Source organism: Leptopilina boulardi, unplaced genomic scaffold, assembly GCF_019393585.1.
Source record: "Leptopilina boulardi isolate dan_hultmark-lab unplaced genomic scaffold, ZJU_Lbou_2.1 LbouV2_393, whole genome shotgun sequence".
In the NCBI taxonomy this organism is placed as follows: Eukaryota; Metazoa; Arthropoda; class Insecta; order Hymenoptera; family Figitidae; genus Leptopilina; species Leptopilina boulardi.
The window spans coordinates 839723-859955 of NW_026137966.1; the positions used below are offsets into that span (position 1 = coordinate 839723).

Consider the following 20233-nt stretch of genomic DNA (forward strand, 5'->3'; position numbering starts at 1 on the left):
TGTTAACTTTCAATTTCATTCAAATTTAATTCAAGAATTTTTCTTTGTTACATAATGTAAAAAAAATTATTAAAATTATTTATTATTAAATTATTTAAATTATTTTCACGCTTTTAACGAAAAAATTACTATAATTTCTTTTATTTAAAAAGAAATTAGAACGTAAACAAATTGCAGTAAGTTAAAAAATTACTTTGGGTATCGATGTATTGATTTTATAGGCACGTATAATTACAAATTAATTATGCAATCTATAACTGTCATTAAAAAAGTAAACTAATACAAATATTAAAACATATAAAATTAAAAAAATTTATTTTTCTTAGTGACAGTTTAAATCGGCTCTGTTATGCTGAGATTCTCAAGTGAGCGAACAGCCTAGTGGTTAGCGTATTAGACTTCGGTGCGTTAGATTAAGATAGGCTAGGGTTCGAATCCCCCTGCGAGAGTTAGAAAATTTAATGTGTGTAAAAATAAGTTAAATGTGTGAAAAATACTTCGAGTGAACTATTAATAACAAATAATTAATATGCATTCTGCATTGTTAATTAAAATAGTATATTACGATACTAGGCCAGAAAGTTGGATTTCCTGGCGGGCGTGAAATATAAGGCCGAGGCGAAGCCGAGGCCTTATATCACGCTCAGCAGGGCATCAAACTTTTTGGCCGTGTGTCGTATACAATTTTTCTTTATCCCCACTCGAAAGTACGTTTAATAATTATTATTTTTTAATAAAATGGCATTAACCATGTGTCTACTGCTGTGGCTCGCGTCAGCGCGCCCTCCCGGCCACGTAGCGAAGCTTGTAGCAGAAGGCTTAGTTACAGATGACAGGTAGCCCGCCCGACTTTTGCAAAACCGAGGCGAAGCCGAGGTTTTGCTGGTCGGGGCGGGCGTCAAAATTATATGAAAAATATAAATAAAACGCACAAAAATCCAATGCACGAATAATAATTTGGCATATGGAATTTAGTTTATTAACCATAAGGCATCTAATCACCTGTGTTGTGTCTTTGTGTATATATAGTTAACCTTTGAAAATTTTTGTTTACTTTATAATAGTGGATGAAAGTGAAAGATTTTCAGTTTAGACATTTAAAAAGAAGGAGAAAGTACAATAACACTTACACAAGTACATCTTATTTATACATGATTTGTCACTTTTTTTTAACTTAGGTTGCTTATTTTTGTGGTTATTTACCGCACTTGACACAAAACAGGCCATGAAATAAGCGTTGCTATGTGGTTGCTATGCCATCAAGCCTTTAAAGTCTCGTAGCCAATCAGAGCGCACGTTGTTTCTGGCCGGCCACAAAAGCCGTTCTTCCCTGAACGATTACCGACAGGGAAGTCCGTACTTTCGGGTAGGGGATACAGAAAAATTTTTTTTCTAAAATTTTTTTTTTGATCCGTGCCGGTAGCTAGACGGAAGAATGCCAGTTCCCAGCCGGTTTCTGGGCGGCAGAAAACCTATACCGAGACTGTTCCGTGGCCTACACCGATCCTAGTCATCTTTCGGAACTATACCAGATCCTAGACGCTTGCCAGGCGGATGAATGCCACACCCAAAAAAAAGTAATCTTAAATTTAGAGGAAAAATCCTCTTTTAATATCCTCTAAATATTTCCTCTTAAAATAAGAATATTCCATTTCAGTGTAGAATATTTTTATTCTTTGTTGTAATGGAACAATGACAAAAGGAGTACTTTTGCAATTTCCTCTTTAATTAAGATTTTCCTATTTAATTAAGATTTCCCTGTTTAAATTTAGAATATTTGAGTAAAGGAAAAAATGAAAATTTATATTGATTAAACTTTTTCCTGTTTGACAGTTGCGCTTTTGTTTTTATAACCTGACAGTTTATTTATCGTTATAGTGTATGTGTAATGTCAATGAGATGAAAATGGAAAAAAAACTCGAAGATTTATTAAATGACTTACATCTAAACGAATATATTGAATCGTTTATAAGTAAGTAGACCAAAAATTAATTTTTTCTAATAATAACAAATAAGTAAACTATACATGGAAATATGTCTTGAAAAATAATAATTTTAACGTATAAGAATATACGAAAATTTATTATTTTTATGTTTGCTTAATTTTTGAAAATTATAATAATTTTATTATATTTTTAATAATAATAATAATAATAATAATAATAATAAAAATAATAATAATAATAATTTACGTCTGTAATAACGTTAAATATACTTTGGTTATGTTTTGAAAAGGTTGTATGTATTTTTTGGCGTAATATTTTATAGAGAACAACGTCTTGACTATGGAACGCTTGATGCAATTAAAGAAAATGCCTTTTCTTCTTAGTCAAATTATTACACCAATTGGAGATTTAGCAGTGCTTTTGAGTCGATTAGAAATAGAACTGGAAATTGATTCAATGGAGGTTTTAATATTATAGTTTCTATTTATTTTATTTATTTATCTATTTTACAATTATTATAATCATTATTTATTATTATTATTATTATTATTATTATTATTATTATTATTATTATTATTAATACAATTTTTTATTTTTTATGCGAGTAATTGAATTTATTTATTATTTTGTAAAATTAAACTATTAAAGTTATTAATTCTCTGAGATTTTTCTAGGTGGAAGACAATTCAGTTTACGGCAATAATGATTCTGAGATTTTAATGGAAATTGATAAGGACTTGTTAATATTGACAACACAACCGGAGGAACAACCTTTAGCAAAATCGAGAGAAGAACCCAGCTGTTCTAAAAGTAATTGTGAGATCAAAGAGTCTTTAAAAAGATCGAAAAGTTCGACAAAACTGAAAGCAAAACGTATTCGTCAGTGGGCTGAAAGTGAGGAGGTCAAAAAGATAGTGAGTATAAATTTATATCTATTTCTTTATGAATATATTATTATTTCCATTTCAAATTTTTAAATATATTAATGCAATTTCCTTTTTTTAGAATGTTTTGGAGTTATTGAATTCAACGGCCAAGGGCAGAAGTGTAATCAAATACTATAAAGAAAGTAAATTAATTAACTCACAGTGCCGTTCAGAAATCGTACGAATCGTCGGAGATAAATTATTAAATCTAAAGCAAAAGTAAGATCTCTCATTGTACATTGATTACTGTGTGATTATTTAAATAATTTTTAATAATTTAATATTAATTTATATTTTGCAGTCCTAGTCGAGATGACTTCGAAGAGGTGGATAAAAAAATAAGACAGGTTTTTCCATCTGAATCTGAAGTAAGCTAAGTTTTTCCTACTTCAAAAATTTATTTGTGTTTGAGAATTTTTATTTATAAATTACTTTTTTAAAGTTTGTCTACTTCATTCGAGCAAAGACTAACGGAATTTATCAAAGGAATCACGAGGGAAAGTTGCCTAACTATATACGAAATCAAAAATATTATTGCCGGAAGTTGGAAACATCAGCGGAAATTATCCAAAACGATTTCAATGAGACAAGCTCAGACGAAGAAGTTTCTGAAAATTCTGATAAAAGTATAAAACAAATTTTATCGTAACAATAGATCTATCATTTCTATATAGAAGTTTTGGAATTATTTTATAAAATTATTTTTAAAAAATCAGTTTCAATCGATGAACGCAATGCTGATGGATGGCTAAAAGAACATTTGGAACCTTGGGAAGACGTGCTTAAATACTGGAAATTAACACATCATCTTCGGACGAAAAAATTAACGTCTGAAATTAATTCCGACCAAATATATAAATATTTCGAAGAATATAAAATTCTAAGACTTGTTTCGGGATACATTTTAGTAAACTACTTTTTAAATTATTATTTCTTAATAAACCATAAATACTTGTTTGTATTTACGGTCATATGATTTTTTCTAGCTTCAAATTGATTTTGCTTTGCAATATCCAAATTCAGAAAATTCATTGAACAATGATTGGGAAATAAAGAGAGAGGCTTTGATCAAACTTATTTCTTTGGAATGTAAAACAGACGAAGTACGAGAGATTCTGTCTCGTTTAAGCAAACTTACAAATGGTATTAAAATAAATTTTTATTGTACTCTCTGTCTCTCTCTTATCTTTTTTTCCTATCCTCTCTCCTCTCTAAAACTTAATCAGTGAAAATCAATGGATTTTCACTACTTTTTCACTGATTCAGTTTAAGAGAGTCACTTACATTTCCTTATTGTTTCCAGTTTTTTCCATTACTTTCAATCGCTTACTCTTTCTCAGACTCTTTCTAACTATATTTTCTTTTTCTCTTTTATTCAGTTTCTTTTACTCCCAATTAAATTTAATTAATTTAAATTAATTAATTTAAATTAATTAATTTAAATTAATTAATTTAAATTTTAATTTAAATTAATTTAAATTTTAATATTTCAATGTGTCTATAATTTAGAGGAAAAGGATAATTTAGTTTTCCAATGCATTCCTGATTTATTTGGCAATGAACCACGAAAGAGAGGGAAGGGAAAATCAGTCACTCCTCGTGCTACAGTAGCTGAATCCAAAGAAGCATTTATACTTCACGTCACTGTTAGTTTGTATTCTATAAATTTTTGTTTAATACTTAGAAAAAAATGTTTAAATTATAATTTTTTGTATTTTGATTTACAGACAGCGAATGATATCAACCCGGCAATTTCAAGGCGATTAAATCAAATGAAAATTGGCAGTACGCTTCAACCTTTTGTTCTGGTTGTAGGAGCAACACGGGCGAAACTTTCCAGATATTACTGTGTCATAGATACGGTGAAATATGATTTCACATCTTTGAAGGAAGCTTTTGATACTTGCTTTAAAGCAATTTTTGCACTGAACTCGAAATATTCATCTGAGGCCTACAGTTCGTGGCTTTTTGTTCAACAAGCCTTTTATGAAATAACTACTATTTACGACAGAAAAAGTTCAAATGTTTCTACGATGACAGGGAACTTTCAAACGTTACTAAAACTTGAAAAAACGAAGACTCTTGAATCGTGAGGGAAAATTTGAGGTTGATTGTTCACTTCTTTCGTTTAGTGAATCTCGAGCTCGGAAATCAACATTACTCATTTTTGACGTTTTCTATAAGTTGTTTTTAAAATGATTTACCCGTGTGTTGAGTGTGATAGTACTTTTCCAAATTTAGTAGCTTTAATTCATCACATAAAATATTGCCATCCATTAGTAGAAACATATAGGTGTACAACCTCCACTTGTTTAAGGACATACGATAATTTACGAAAGTTTAAAGAACATTTTCAAAACACAAAAAATCACCCTATTTGTTCTGAACATGAAGAAAGACACATAAGATCTTCAAACTCAAACAGCATTAACTTTGACTGTGACGATGAATCCGTCTCGATCGTTGATAAAAATGTTCCATGTACGTCGCAAGAGTTAAAAAATGAAGAGTATAATCCCAACCTTTTAGACTTGAAACAGGATGTTTTTGATATTGCACTTTCTTTCTCTTCAAAAATGTATTCCTCAACTTCTATGACACGTAGTTCAGTTCAAGAAGTTATAGAAAATGTTTCAAAATTGTCAAATAATCGTGTCATGAAATTTCTTGAAAATAAAGTCGTTAATACTTTAAAACTCTACAAAGCCCCCACAGATGATATTCTAAAAATTCAGTCACTGTTTGACTTTGTCTCAAAGCCTTTTGAAGGACTTGAAACTGATTATTTAAGACTTCAAGCTTTAGAAGAAATGGGTGTGTACGTTCCCCCTAAACCATTTGTCGTTGGGTCTGAATATAAGACTAAAAAAATTGACGGATGTACAGAACTTGTTCACGGTAATGTACATGTTCAACACATTCCCATGAGAGAGATATTGCAAAAAGTTTTAGAATTACCAGGTGCTCTTGATGCTACTCTTCAAAACCTAAAATATCTCTCAACAGTCAAAGAACCATTTATTAACATTGTTCAGGGTAAAATCTGGCAAGATAAGATGAAAAATTTCGGTGATAAAACCGTTCTTCCGCTTTTTCTTTATTTCGATGACTTTGAACCAGACAATGCTTTAGGTTCCCATGCTAGTGATCATAAGCTTGGAGCTGTTTATTTTTCTATAGCTTGCTTTCCTACTGAATGCATTTCAATTCTTGAGAATATGTTTTTAAATCTATTGTTTTTGTCGGAAGATAAAGTATTCGGAAATGATATAATTTTCCTACGAACTATCATGGATTTAATTGAATTAGAGGAGGAAGGGATAGTCGTTAATGGTCAAAGAATTTATTTCTGTCTTTGTTCAATTCTTGGGGATAATTTAGGCATTCATGAATTGCTAGGATTTGTTCGTGGATTTAGAGCAAATTATCCTTGCAGGACTTGTAAAGTGCACAGAGATATCCTTCAAAAACAAACACGTGCTGATGATCAACTTCTTCGAAATTCGGAAAATTACCAAGCTGATTGTACCACAAATAACGCCACTGAAACTGGAATTGCCGAAAAATGCGTCTTTAATAAAATTCGCAGTTATGGTGATCCAACCCAAAATTTTCATTGCGATATCATGCATGATCTCGCTGGAGTTGGACAGTATGACATGGGAAATATTTTGTATAACCTAATTAAAGAGAAAAAATTCTTCACTCTTGAAATTTTAAATGAACGAATGTGCAACTTTGATTACAGTTTAACAGAGTCTGGAAACGTTCTTCCTCCTATTTCTGCAGATCACTTGTCTAATAAAAAAGTTAAATTCTCTGCATCTGAAATGATAACGTTTATCAGATATTTTGCTTTGATGGTTGGAGATTTGGTTCCCGAGAATAATCCTGTCTGGAATTTCTTTTTAGTTTTCAGAGAAATAGTAGACATTATGACGGCTCCTTACGTAAATCGAGATACAATTGAGTATTTGAGAGTTTTAATTTCAGAACATCATGAGATGTATATTTCTTTATTCGAGTGTAGCCTCACACCAAAACACCACTTTATGTTGCATTATCCTGATCTGATGTTACTCCTTGGACCCTTGATATATATTTGGTCAATGAGGTGGGAGTCTAAACACAGATCTTCGAAACAGGGTGCTCATATTGTAAATTCGAGAATCAATTTGGCCCATACGTTGGCTGTACGGCATCAGTTGCAACAATGCGACCGATTTCTTACTTCGAAACCTTTTCTTACTCCTCCTACTTGTGGACCTTCGCAACAAAGTGTTAATTATTTAGAAAAATATCGCGAGTTTTCAGAAATCTTGCCTTACAATGTGAAAAATCGACAATCGCTGGTGGTACCATGGGCCCTAATAAAAGGCACAAAATACGAACCAAACATGGTCATTGTTTTAGGATATACAAATGAATTGCCTTATTTTGGGATTATAAAGTACATTGTCACTTGCGATACAAATATTTATTTCATTTTCTCTGTTCTGAAAACTATTGGATTTTGTCGACATTACTATGCGTATGAAGTTGAAGACGCTAATGATTGGAAATGTCGTTTGTTCGAGGAACTGATGATTTCTCATCCACTGAAATTAATTATTCTTCCAAAAAGTGGTGTAAAGATGATTTCTACGCGATTTAAATTGTAAATTCGAAAATTAATGTCGCTCACGTGTTTGCTTTACGGCATCAGTTACAACGACAAAACTGATTTTTTGTTTTGAAAAATTTTCTCACTCCTATTTATGGACCTTTATCGACCTTCGCAAAACCTTCGTTCATTAGTTATAAAAATATCGCGAATTTTCAAAAAACTTGTCTTACAATGTTACGTGACTTAAGTTATAAATAAAAAATTTGATGTATTTTATATTTTACTATTTAAGAATTGTTAAATAAATGATATTTATAAATCCACAAAATTGTATTTTCTATATCTAAATTATATTTATTAATATTAAAACATTTTTCAATATTTATAATTATTTATTTATTCTTTTATTTTTAATTTTTTTATTATACTCAGTTAAACAATAATTAATTATATTTTATTTTAAAAAACGAATAAAAATTACAACTGTATTAATTATATAGACCATTATTGCTCTGACAGTAAGATTTGCTTTCTCCACAAAAATTAACATCTAAATTTTTCATAAATAATTTTAAATAATTATATTTCGAAAGATTTGTCTGAATTCAATTTAAATTCGGTACTGGATTTTTGAGATACTTTATGTTACATGGATCTATAAAATTAACCTCTCAGTGAATCCTGATTTCTTTTTAATTTTCTAAAATTCTTGCGTCGAACTTCTTTGATATTTGCAACTGGCTATAGAATTTTATTATTATTATTATTATTATTGTAATTAAATCTAATATAATGATGCGCAGCAAAAAGTTTCATTAAAAACCAGTATTTAATTTTTTATATCAGTAATCTATTATAATTTACCTTATTTTTAATTTAGATAATTAAATCTCCTTAAATATTTATTATTTTATTCAAATTAGAAAAAATTATTGGTATTATTGACATTAATAACATTAGGGATTTTTTTGAGGTTTTGATATCAACATTTGTGTCAAAACTGTGCTTTATTATCAATACATAACCATTATTATATAATAATATAATCAAAACCTATGTATTACGGTTATTTTCGACTTGTCAAAATATAAGAATATTACTCTTCTTTTAAGAGGATTTTTTCAAGAGGAAAATCCTCTAAATTTAAGACTATTAATTTTGATACCAAAATTAAGAGGAAAATATGCATTGATTTAAGAGGAATCGTATAGAATGAAGATTACTTTTTTTTGGGTGCAGTACCCAGACGGATGACAAGCGGATGAATGCCAGGTCTCGGGCGGATGACAAGCGCATGAATGCCAGTACCCAGCCGGATGACAGGCGGATGAAAGCCAGGTCCCGGGCGGTTTGACGCCTGTACCGCCTCGGATCCGCAGTCTGTACAGAACCAAGTCATCTTTCGGATAAATACCAGGTCCACGGCGATTTCCAGCCGGATCCCAGCCAGTACCGACAATCCGGCGTCGGTACTGGATCTGTACCGCGCCGGTTGGAAATTTCCGCCTGGGATTATGTCTAACCTCTTAACCAAAAGTATTTGCCGTCATTTTCTTTGATGTTTTCAGCAATTTCTTCATAGGCCTATTTGATAAGTTGCTTCCGATTTGCAAAACGAGGAATATCAGAAAATTTTTTATCATATATAATTCTTTTTTTTTCCAGTTCATTAGCAAGGAGCTTTACAAGTTTCTTATCTTCCATATTGCTGACGTTTCAAAGATTTTTAATTTTTGGTTAAGTTAAATTAATTAAAAAAACTGCAACTTCAAGTTAATGTTTGAAATAAAGTATCATCCTTGTTTTAATGAATGAAAAACGAAAAAATCTTAAAACGTAATAATATAATAACTAAAATTTTATCCCACATTTTTACAAATTAATAAAATTTTAAAAGAACAAAGTAAAATACAAATTATTTCGTTAATATTTTAATAAGCTAATCTTTGAAAAAATGCCATTATTAATTATTCATAAAAATTCAATATTATCTATTTAAACATGTGGTATAATGTGAGCCTTAATAAAAATTAAGCCAAAATTTTTTTTTTAAAGCAATACTTTCTTTAACGGAACTTTTATTTAAACTAATTCTCAATCAGTATAATTTGCTTAAATAAAAACTAAAAACTTTCGTTCCATATAAATTCGTTCTTATAAGATTCGATCAACTGGAAATTTGAACTAATCTCTAAAACTGAATCTACTGATTTTTTAATTACTAATTTTTAAGGCTCAGCACTTTTGTTAAGAACATTATAATCTACAAAACTGCAAAGTATAAAGAAAATCGTCTGAAACTTTTTTTCAATGTATTTTGTGCGGAGTCTTTGATATCTAAAAATGTAAACCCTCTTAGCATTGGATATCGCGTGGATAACTCATTTTTGTTCCACGATAACCCTCAGATAACCCAGGGATATCATTGCGTGGGATATCTATAATTTAGCCTTACCCGTTTTCAATCCATAAATATTTATGAATTGCAAAGTTGTTTAAATAATCTGAAAAATTCATTTATTATGTTTTGTTCCTGACATTTAATTAAAAAAATTTAATTTGTCAAAATAATTTAAAATGGACAGACATATTTTCGCCAATTTAAGCGGTAAGTTTATCATTCATTTATTTATCATTTTCAATGACTATTTGTTACTTATAATTATGGACTTTTTTATGAAAGTAAACTATATTTGAAATAAATTGTTAATATAACCCTCACAAGGATATTCTTATGAATTAAATTATGAATTTGAGAAAATAATCAAAACTTATGTTGTTTTTACTTCTATTCCAAAATTGAAATTTTGATTCGCATAAAATATAATTGTAATAATAAATCTTTTTTTATTTGATATTTCATTTGTTGCAGAATGTTCTTTTTTTCATAAGGCGATATACATTAATTGATACTAATATAATTATGCAATAAAAACGTTATAACATATTTTATATATTCATCAGTTTTAAAGGGATATAATATTTTTATACTATAAGATGCAAAAAAGTAATTTTTGTAATTTTTTTCATAATTGTGTTTGTAAAATATTTCATTATAATCAAATAAGGACAGTCAGTTTCATGCGTTTAAAGCTTATCTAAATTTATTTCTGCTGCATAAAATTAATTAATTTGTGAAAAATAGGAATTTTGTCCCCATTTACCCCAACTGTCCCTAACTTTAAACTGCATAAGATTAATGATAAAATTCATTTGTATACACGGAGAGAAATAGATGGTAAGAATTTATGATCTTAAGGTGGTAAAAAGAAGATGTTATCCGGTACCATCATTATGTTACTCGGTACAATCTGGATAGTAACTGATAGAATCTAGATAGCTGTTCGTTGTAAGATCAAATATGGTACCTGGTACTATCTAGATACTATCTCGTACCATCTATTTCTCTCCGTGATACTTGTAAATGGAGTTTATATACAGTTTTAATGTATGCATTTAGTTTGTGGGCACCTCAAACCGCCCCAAAAAAATAACGAAAATTTTTTTTTCTATATGTAGAAAATGACAAAAAAAAATTATGTAAAAAATAACGTTAAGAAAAAACAAAAAAAAATGCAATGTACAAAATAACAAATTAAAAAAAAAATTTTTTCATTTACAAAAAAGTTAAAATTAAAAAAAAATAAAAACAACATTAAAAAAATATAATGTAAAAAATATCATTTTACATGTTTTGTACAATATAACTTTTTTATGAAAATTCTTGTTTAGTTTTGATACCGACTAGTACAAAATAACAAATTCAAAAAAAAATTTTATGTAAAAAATAACAAATTTAAAAAGAAAATTTGTAATATATAACAAATTTAAAAAAAAATTATGTAAAAAATAACACTACAAAAGAACAAAAAAAAATTCTATGTACAAAATAACAAACAAACAAAAATTTTTTATTTATAAAAAAAAAATTTTTTATTTATAAAAAAAAAATTTTTTATTTATAAAAAAAAATGATTATATTAAAATAATAAAAGAAAAAAATTGAATGTAAAAATTATAACAATTTTTTTTTTGTTCAATCTAACATTTTTTAAAAAAACTTTGGGTAGTTTTGATACCGACTCGAACAAAAAATTAATTGTTAAATTTTACATTCAATTTTTTTTCTTTTATTATTTTAATATACACTAGAACGTCAATCGAGAACACGTTAGTCGAGAACAGAGCAAGGGAACACTTGAAGGGAAGTGGGGAAGCGGGTAGAATTTAGGTTATGACTGACGCCAAAGTCGTACTTGTGATTTTTAAATTTAAGGTGGATTCAGTGCCCCACTAGTGAAAATCCCCTAGATAGAATTCACATTGTTGCGTAAGGCCCTTCATACGGCCCTGAGTGTTTTTATTTTCGAGCGATAAAAATCGCGTCAATCGAGAACAGCACTGCACATTCGTCTGTTCTCGATTGACGTTTTAGTGTATTCATTTTTTTTTTATAAATAAAAAAATTTTTTTTTTTGTTTGTTATTTTGTACATAGAATTTTTCTTTGTTTTTTTAGGTCGGTATCAAAACTACACAAGAATTTTCATAAAAAAGTTATATTGTACAAAACATAAAAGTTGTTATTTTTTACATTATATTTTTTTAATGTTGTTTTTAATTTTGTAAATTTTAACTTTTTTGTAAATGAAAAATTTTTTTTTAATTTGTTATTTTGTACATTGAATTTTTTTTTGTTTTTTCTTTACGTTATTTTTTACATAATTTTTTTAGTTATTTTTTACATAATTTTTTTTGTTATTTTTTACATATAGAAAAAAAATTTTTCGTTAATTTTTTGGGGCGGTTTGAGGTGCCCACAAACTAAATGCATACATTGAAACTGTGTATAAACTGCATTTACAAGTATCACGGAGAGAAATAGATGGTACGGGATAATATCTAGATAGTACCAGGTACCATATTTGATCTTACAATGAACAGCTATCTAGATTCTATCAGTTACTATCCAGATTATACGGAGTAACATATTGATGCTAGTGGGTAACATAACAACACTTTTTGTAACATCTTTGATAGTACCGAGTAAGATAATGATGGTACCGGATAACATCTTCTTTTTACCACCTTAAGATCATAAATTCTTACCGTCTATTTCTTTCCGTGTCACACCGTGCAGGAAGGACAATATTATTAAGTTTCATTGTGGCAACTTTTTGAAAATTTTTTATGTTTCTACAAAGCTTTCCGATGAAAATGACGCTTTAACCAAAATCCTTGCTGCTAATTTTTTCAAGATACATAAATATATGTAGATACATACTTAAGTTTTCTTTATAAGTATTACGTTTAACAAATTGAGAATTGGGGAAAGACGATTATTCGTATATCCATTTTTTGCTATGAATATATATATACATAAATACATATAAAAGTATGTAAAACAGAGATCTATCATCAATAATTTGATTGGAAATCTATACAAAAATATTATTATTGGCGAATCAGTAGGAGAATCCATTCTTTTCCGACGCTGAGTATAATTTTTAAAATTTGCTAATCTTCGAAAACTTTTGTAAAAATGGCTGAGTTTTATGGCAAAACTCATGAAGAAAATCGGGGAAAAGTTTGTGAACCCTGTGGAAAAAAAATTAAGTTTGGAAAAAAAATCCGAATCGTTTTCTAATAACTGATAAAATTTGTGAACGAATAAAGTGTTTTATTGATCCAGATTTCTCTACAAACAACAGTAACTGTATCTGTGCTACATGTTCGACAACTTTAATTGAACACGAAAGAGGTGTTAAAAAAAGGCCTCTATCACCAAAGATAAATTATGATGATATTCATTTGAAAAAAGATACGAGGTCGGGAATTTCTGAAATTTGTCAATGTTACATTTGCTTGACTGCAAGATCTACTTCTCGAAAGCCAGAACTATCCCGTCATGATGGTCGTCAATTTAATACAACAATTAATGAACACAACGGAAAATATGGAAAGAAAATTGAGAATGAAGTTCCTCTCGTTCCATCGGATGACTTAATCAAGTCCGTTAACAAAGAAGAAAATCCGAAAAGCATAACACTTTGTACTAACTGTTATCAACCACTTGGAAAAGGCAAAGTTCATAACTGCAGTAGTAAGAATTTAACTGTGAAGTCAATCAAAAATATTTACAAAATATACCTCAAAAGCAAGTGGAGCAAGTTGTAAGGAACATAAAGAGTACGGAAACTACTGAAGATTCGTCAATAATGCTGAGTAATGAAAAAGGCAAACCAACAGTTTTTTATACGAAGCCTGCTTTAAACAAAAGTAATTTGTTTTCCAACGAAGATCTGAATAATTTCGCGGTTAATTCAAATACTTCAGTCCGGGGTCTCAAAAAATTGACCAATTTCATACATTGTAGAGTAGGTCGTAATGCAGTTCCAAAAAATTATGCCGAACAATTTTCAAAAAAGCAAAGACAATTAAGTGACCATTATGAAAGTGGTACTTTTTTATTTGATACATCCAGTTCAAAGCAGGAAAGGCCCGTGATTTGGTCCAAAGCTACAGATCTTGTGGAAGCGGTTGTGGAAGCAAGAAAATTCATCGGCTTCTATTCAGTAAAATTGATGGCAGATGGGGGTGGAGGTTTCTGGAAACTTTGCCTGACAATACTGCCAGAAAATTATTCCTCTGAAGATTATCCAGAAGATGACTTCGAAGAACCATCGAAGAAAAAAGTGAAATTATACGCTGAAGGCGGATCTGCTGGTTCAGAAGCAAAATTAACAAGCGTGAAGAGAACCATCATCCTCTGTATCGCTCCAGATATAAAAGAAACGTATGAAAATGTGAAAATTTTATTTGATTTGACGGAAATAAATAAAATTTCATTTAAATTAGTTTGCGACTTCAAATTAATGTTACTGGTCAATGGGATGCAAACAGCAACGTCTTCATTTCCCTGTCCGTACTGCTTCATTACTTTGAATCAATTGCGCTGTTTCACAGGTGATTATTCTGAAAATCATGATGGTGATACAAATGTTACTCTTAAAACGTACGGAGATTTAAAAAATGATTTTCGTAAATTTGAAAGTCTAAAAGTGTTAAAAAACTTGCTCCTGAGTGCCACAGCACAGTCAATCCTCCTCTCATTGACGAGGATGATAACGTATGCGTGCTTGAAAAATTCGTCATACCCGAATTGCATATTCTTCTGGGCTTTGTTAATCATATGTTTTGGGACGGACTGGTACCCATCCTGACAGAGCCAGTAGCACTTTTGTGGCCCAAAAAACTCAATCTCGTTTCTAAAAACTATCATGGACGGCAATTCGAAGGCAACGCCTATCGTATTCTACTTAAGTCTGCGGATATGCTCAAGGACACGGACATTTGTGGCAAAGTGGGTGAACTACGTTTGTTACCATTCATCAACGCTTTTAAGGTAATGGATAAATTGGTCGAAAACAGTTTTTCAACTAGGAAACTCGGGCCAGACACTTCACAACACCTGGACAATTTAAAAAAGATTTTTCCAGCAACGGACATTTCGAAGACATTAAAAATTCACGTTTTGTCAGACCATTTCATGGACTGCCTCAAGTTTTTAAACGGAGATGGACTAGGAAATTGGTCAGAACAAGCATGAGAGTCGATTCATCACCAATTTTTAATTCACTGGAACCGACGTAAGGTATCTCCTATTGACAATCCATCCTACATTGATAAGTCATTTCATCGGAAAGCTTTGTAGAAACATAAAAAATTTTTAAAAGGTTGCCACAATGAAACTTAATAATATTGTCCTTCCTGCACGGTGTGGTGTATACAAATGAATTTTATCATTAATCATATGCAGTTTAAAGTTAGGGACAGTTGGGGTAAATGGGGACAAATTCCTATTTTTTACAAATTAATTAATTTTATGCAGCAGAAATAAATTTAGATAAGCTTTAAACGCATGAAACTAACTGTCCTTATTTACCGTAAGATTTAAAAGAAAAATTTAATTTGGGGTAAATAGGGACAGCATAGTTTCTAAGAAAGGTTTAAGAAAAACGTTTTCTTAAGTATATTACTGTATTAAGGGATAAAAATACTTGAAAGAAATTTTTAATAGGGCGGACGAACTTAATTTTTTTTTATAATTTGATTAAATTTGCTTAATTGATATCTTTTATTATTTTTTTATTTAAGTATTTTGTCTCGCATTTCAAAGAAAACAGACTTAAAAATCATACAAAATTTTTTCTTATTCCTTATGATTTCCTTAACAAAAATCCACTTGAATTTTTGATTTTTGTCGATTTGGTTAATAATAACAAGTTTTCCTTATTTACTCCGAGTTTTCAAATTTTTAGGGTTATTATTAACCAAATTGACAAAAATCAAAAATTCAAGTGAATTTCTGTTATGGGAGTCATAAGGAATAAGAAACAAATTTTGTATGATTTTTAAGTCTGTTTTTTTCAAATGCGAGACAAAATATTGAAATAAAAAAAAATTTAATTGGTTCAACTATTATATATCTACTACAAATTTTTTCAAGTTTTTCCATCCCTTAATACAGTAATATACTTAAGGAAACTTTTTTCTTAAACCTTTCTTAAAAACTATGCTGTCCCCATTTACCCCAAATTTAAAAAAATCTTTTAAATCTTACGGTAAATAAGGACAGTCAGTTTAATGCGTTTAAAGCTTATCTAAATTTATTTCTGCTGCATAAAATTAATTAATTTGTGAAAAATAGGGATTTTGTCCCCATTTACCCCAACTGATCCAAATTTTAAACTGCATACGAATTAATGTTAAAATTCATTTGTACTTGTAAATGCAGCTTATATACAGTTTTAATGTATGCATTTAGTTTGTGGGCCCCTCAAACCACCCTAAAAAAATAACGAAAAATTTTTTTTCTATATGTAAAAAATAACAAAAAAAATTATGTAAAAAATAACTAAAAAAATTATGTAAAAAATAACGTTAAGAAAAAACAAAAAAAAATTCAATGTACAAAATAACAAATTAACAAAAAAATTTTTTCATTTACAAAAAAGTTAAAATTTACAAAAAATAAAAACAACATTAAAAAAATATAATGTAAAAAATAACAATTTTTATGTTTTGTACAATACAACTTTTTTATGAAAATTCTTGTGTAGTTTTAATACCGACTCGTTTTTTTGCAGTGTTATTTTTTACATAATTTTTTTTTTAATTTGTTATATATTACAAAATTTTTTTTTTAAATTTGTTATTTTTTACATAAAATTTTTGTTTGAATTTGTTATTTTGTACGAGTCGGTATCAAAACTACACAAGAATTTTCATCAAAAAGTTATATTGTACAAAACATATAAATTGATATTTTCTACATTATATTTTTTACATTCTCATCATAAATGAGAAAGTATTCGTTTTGGTTGATTTTGACCAACTTCTAATTCATGTAAATCTCCACGTTTTGAGACCTCCTGATGCCAAAAAAATAGGTTTTGAAAACCTGTCCGTCTGTCTGTCGTCTGTAGTCTGTCGTCTGTCGTCTGTCTGTAGACACTTTTTTGTCCCCACGATAACTTGAACAAATCTTAACGAATCGCTTTGAAATTTGGTATACTCTTTCAGCATGTTAAAATGAAGCCTGAGTTCGTCGGACAGACTTATCCGCCCAAAAATTCAAAAATTATTCAAATTTTGAATTTTCAAAAAATTCAATTTTTCTCAAATTTAAAAAAAAAAATTTTTTCTTAATTTTCCATAAAAATACTACCAAAAATAAACATTTTTTCCTTCAACACTTTTCGATAGAAATTAAAACAAAAAAGTTATTCAAATTTTGAATTTTGAAAAAATTCAAATTTTTCAATTTTTCTTTTTTTAAATTTTCTACTATTTTTCCCTAAAAATACTCCTAAAAAGACACATTTTTTTTCTTTAACACTTTTCAATAGAAGCTACAATAAAAAAGTTACGAATTTTTTAACATCAAAAAATACAAAAAATTGAATTTATAGTGGATGAAGCAATGGCAAATAGAAGAAAATATTCAAAAATACAAATCAAATATATTTTTTTCTGACTTAGATTCTTATTAGAATAACATCTAAATAACATAAAATAATAAAAATTAACTCAAATTTTTTTTTTTTTTTTTATAAGTCCTGACATTTCTTTCCATTTCTTGACGTAAAATGAATTTTGATTTACTTCATTAAATTTTATGATTGTAGGTAGTTTTTTTATGTATCATTTGGGTTTTATAACATTGAAAGTAACAATAGTTTTAAATTATTTTCATTCTGTCAGTTCCGTAAAAATCGAGATTAAAGTGTCAAAAAATCCCTTTTTTAGCACTTTTTGAAGCACTGTAAATTGGAAACTTTATATAATAAAAATCTCTACGCGGGCTTGAACGAAAGCTTAAATCTTTATCTTTAATTTTTATTACTGAATGATAATTGCGCGGAAACTTATTTTTCATGTAATCGCTATTTCAAACAGTCAAAATAGCTAGGATAGAGAGCACTTGGTAAAAATCGATTTCTGTAACCGGATATATTTGGATTTTGTCACTTGGAAGTTCATTACGTTTTTATTGACGTATCGAAAGTTGGATTTAAAAAAAATCAAAATGGTGTTCTAAATATTCGAAATTAGATTGAATTTTTTTGCTTCTTGTCCTCAGGAGTTTACGGTAACACTAGAATTTTTCAGATACGTCAATAGATACGTTATGAACTTCCAAGTGTCAAGTTCCAAATAAATCCAGTTACGGAAATCGGTTTGTACCAAGTGCTCTCTATCCCAGCTATTTTGACTATTTGAGATAGCGAATACATGATAAACAAGTTTCCGCGCGATTATCATTTCGTTTTCAGTTTTGGATCTTAAAGTTAAATGTTTAAGCTTTCATTTAAGCCCTCGTGAAGATTTTTATCATGTTGCGATTCCATTTTACAGTTCTTCAAAATATGCTAAAAAAGATATTTTTTGACACTTTAATCTCGTTTTTTACGGAACTGACCGAATGAAATTTTTTTTTCGTATATTCTTGTTCAGTGACACCTTAACTTTCAATAAGCACAAAAAATTTAAATAAACGCGACTTGACCATTTTTTGTAACCCAGTGTTATCCATGCAACATTTTTTCTACTATAAAGAAATCATTGCGAAGTGAAACAAAAATGGTTATAATAATAGACATGATGATGATTATAAATGTTTCAGGCAAAATTATAAACAATTATAAATTAACAAAGTATAAAATTTGATATTTTTTGGAGAAAATTCATTTTTGAACAAACTTTTTAGCAAATGAATATTTCTACATTTTGGGTTTTTAAAATTCTTATTACTATTCTTAAGTCAGTTATTAAAAATTCAAAATGGCGGATTTAATAGGGCAGATGAGTTTTTTAAAAATTCATCGGAAACACTTGAAACTCGTTACTCGGCGGTTTTTGAGACATTATATATATTTAGACATTATATTTACATTGTTAAGTTATACCATACGAGGCCAAATTAAAAACGCCTTTAAGACGTCCAAAAGACGTCTTTAATCAAAGTCTAAAAGACATCCTTAAAAAGACATCTTCAAGACGTCTTTGGAACAAGTGTGCCCACTGAGAGGTGATCCAATTTATGATAAATTGTATAAAATACAACCTTTTCTAAATCTACTAAATGAAAAATTTAAGAAATACTGGAAACAAAGCAAGTTCCAAAGCATAGACGAATCTATGATTAAATTTAAAGATCGTAGTAGCATAAAGCAATACATGCCAGCAAAACCTATAAAATGCGAGTATAAATGCTGGTATCATAGTTCCACTCTTACGCCGCCAGATGGTGATAATTTTTTTTCTCACAGTTGAGATCAGTCTTGAATACTATAAAAAGCTGAGACTCTAACTCAGAAGGTGTATTGCAAAGCACTTTTTTTTCTTTTTTGATGAATTGCAGTAATATTATTTGATTTTTAATTTTTATAAACTGCCGTCTGCCAACTGAAAATTCCTATATGAAATCTTATATTGTTTCCTTTATATAATTCTATGTAAAATCTTAAATATAGATATTTCGGAATCTACATGAATATGATTTCTTACGTTCAAATCAGTCATATATATGATCCCACGTGAGGATTTTTAATATGATTTCATGTCAGATTTTTTGTAATAATTATTCATTCAAGAATCAAAAAAATGTTTGATGTATGGTTTGATATAGGAAAATTTCTGGTTAAGGATTGAGCAATAAATTTTGGTATGTTTTTCAATGAGAAAACACGAAGGAAATTGACATAAGAAATTGAAGGAAAAAATAGGACCAGAAAAAATTGTAGGATTTCACATAGGAATTTACATAATTTATTACCTAAGAATACGTTTATAAGATTTTACAATGAATCCCACTTCAAATTATGTCTCAAGTTCCTATATGATTTTTCATAATATCCTATATTGTTTCTTACATGACACATAGGATTTTATGTGGATTTTAATATATGAATTTATGTGAGATCCAATATAAGATCCTACATGAGAATTTTCAGTAGGGTAGTCCAATCATATACTCCAACCAATCGCTTGACAAAGAAGATGTGCTCATTGCAGCACAAAACAAAATAAAAAACAAAGTTCTTGGGCCTATGAGCCAAAGCAGAATATATTCTTGAACGGGAACGCAATCGTGAATGGAAACGTAAGAATGGGTGAGAGAAGAATAAATATATTTGCTATCCTTCTCTTACTCATTCTTACGTTTCCGTTTACGATTGCGTTCCCGTTCAA

The 20233-nt window shown here is 29.1% G+C and overlaps 2 protein-coding genes across 2 annotated transcripts; both read left to right on the forward strand.

The window, feature by feature from the left end:
- The first annotated feature begins 1884 nt into the window (after positions 1–1884).
- Positions 1885–4972, forward strand: LOC127288735 (uncharacterized). The gene is made up of 9 exons (XM_051316368.1): positions 1885–1972; positions 2621–2860; positions 2952–3091; positions 3174–3240; positions 3315–3498; positions 3589–3779; positions 3859–4015; positions 4382–4518; positions 4600–4972. Exons 2-9 carry the CDS (start codon positions 2666–2668, stop codon positions 4963–4965), a joined length of 1437 nt encoding a protein of 478 aa, XP_051172325.1. The 5' UTR covers positions 1885–1972; positions 2621–2665; the 3' UTR covers positions 4966–4972.
- Positions 4973–5067: 95 nt separating this feature from the next.
- LOC127288755 (uncharacterized) lies at positions 5068–7533 on the forward strand. The gene has a single exon (XM_051316393.1). It carries the CDS (start codon positions 5068–5070, stop codon positions 7531–7533), a length of 2466 nt encoding a protein of 821 aa, XP_051172350.1.
- The last annotated feature ends 12700 nt before the right edge of the window (positions 7534–20233 follow it).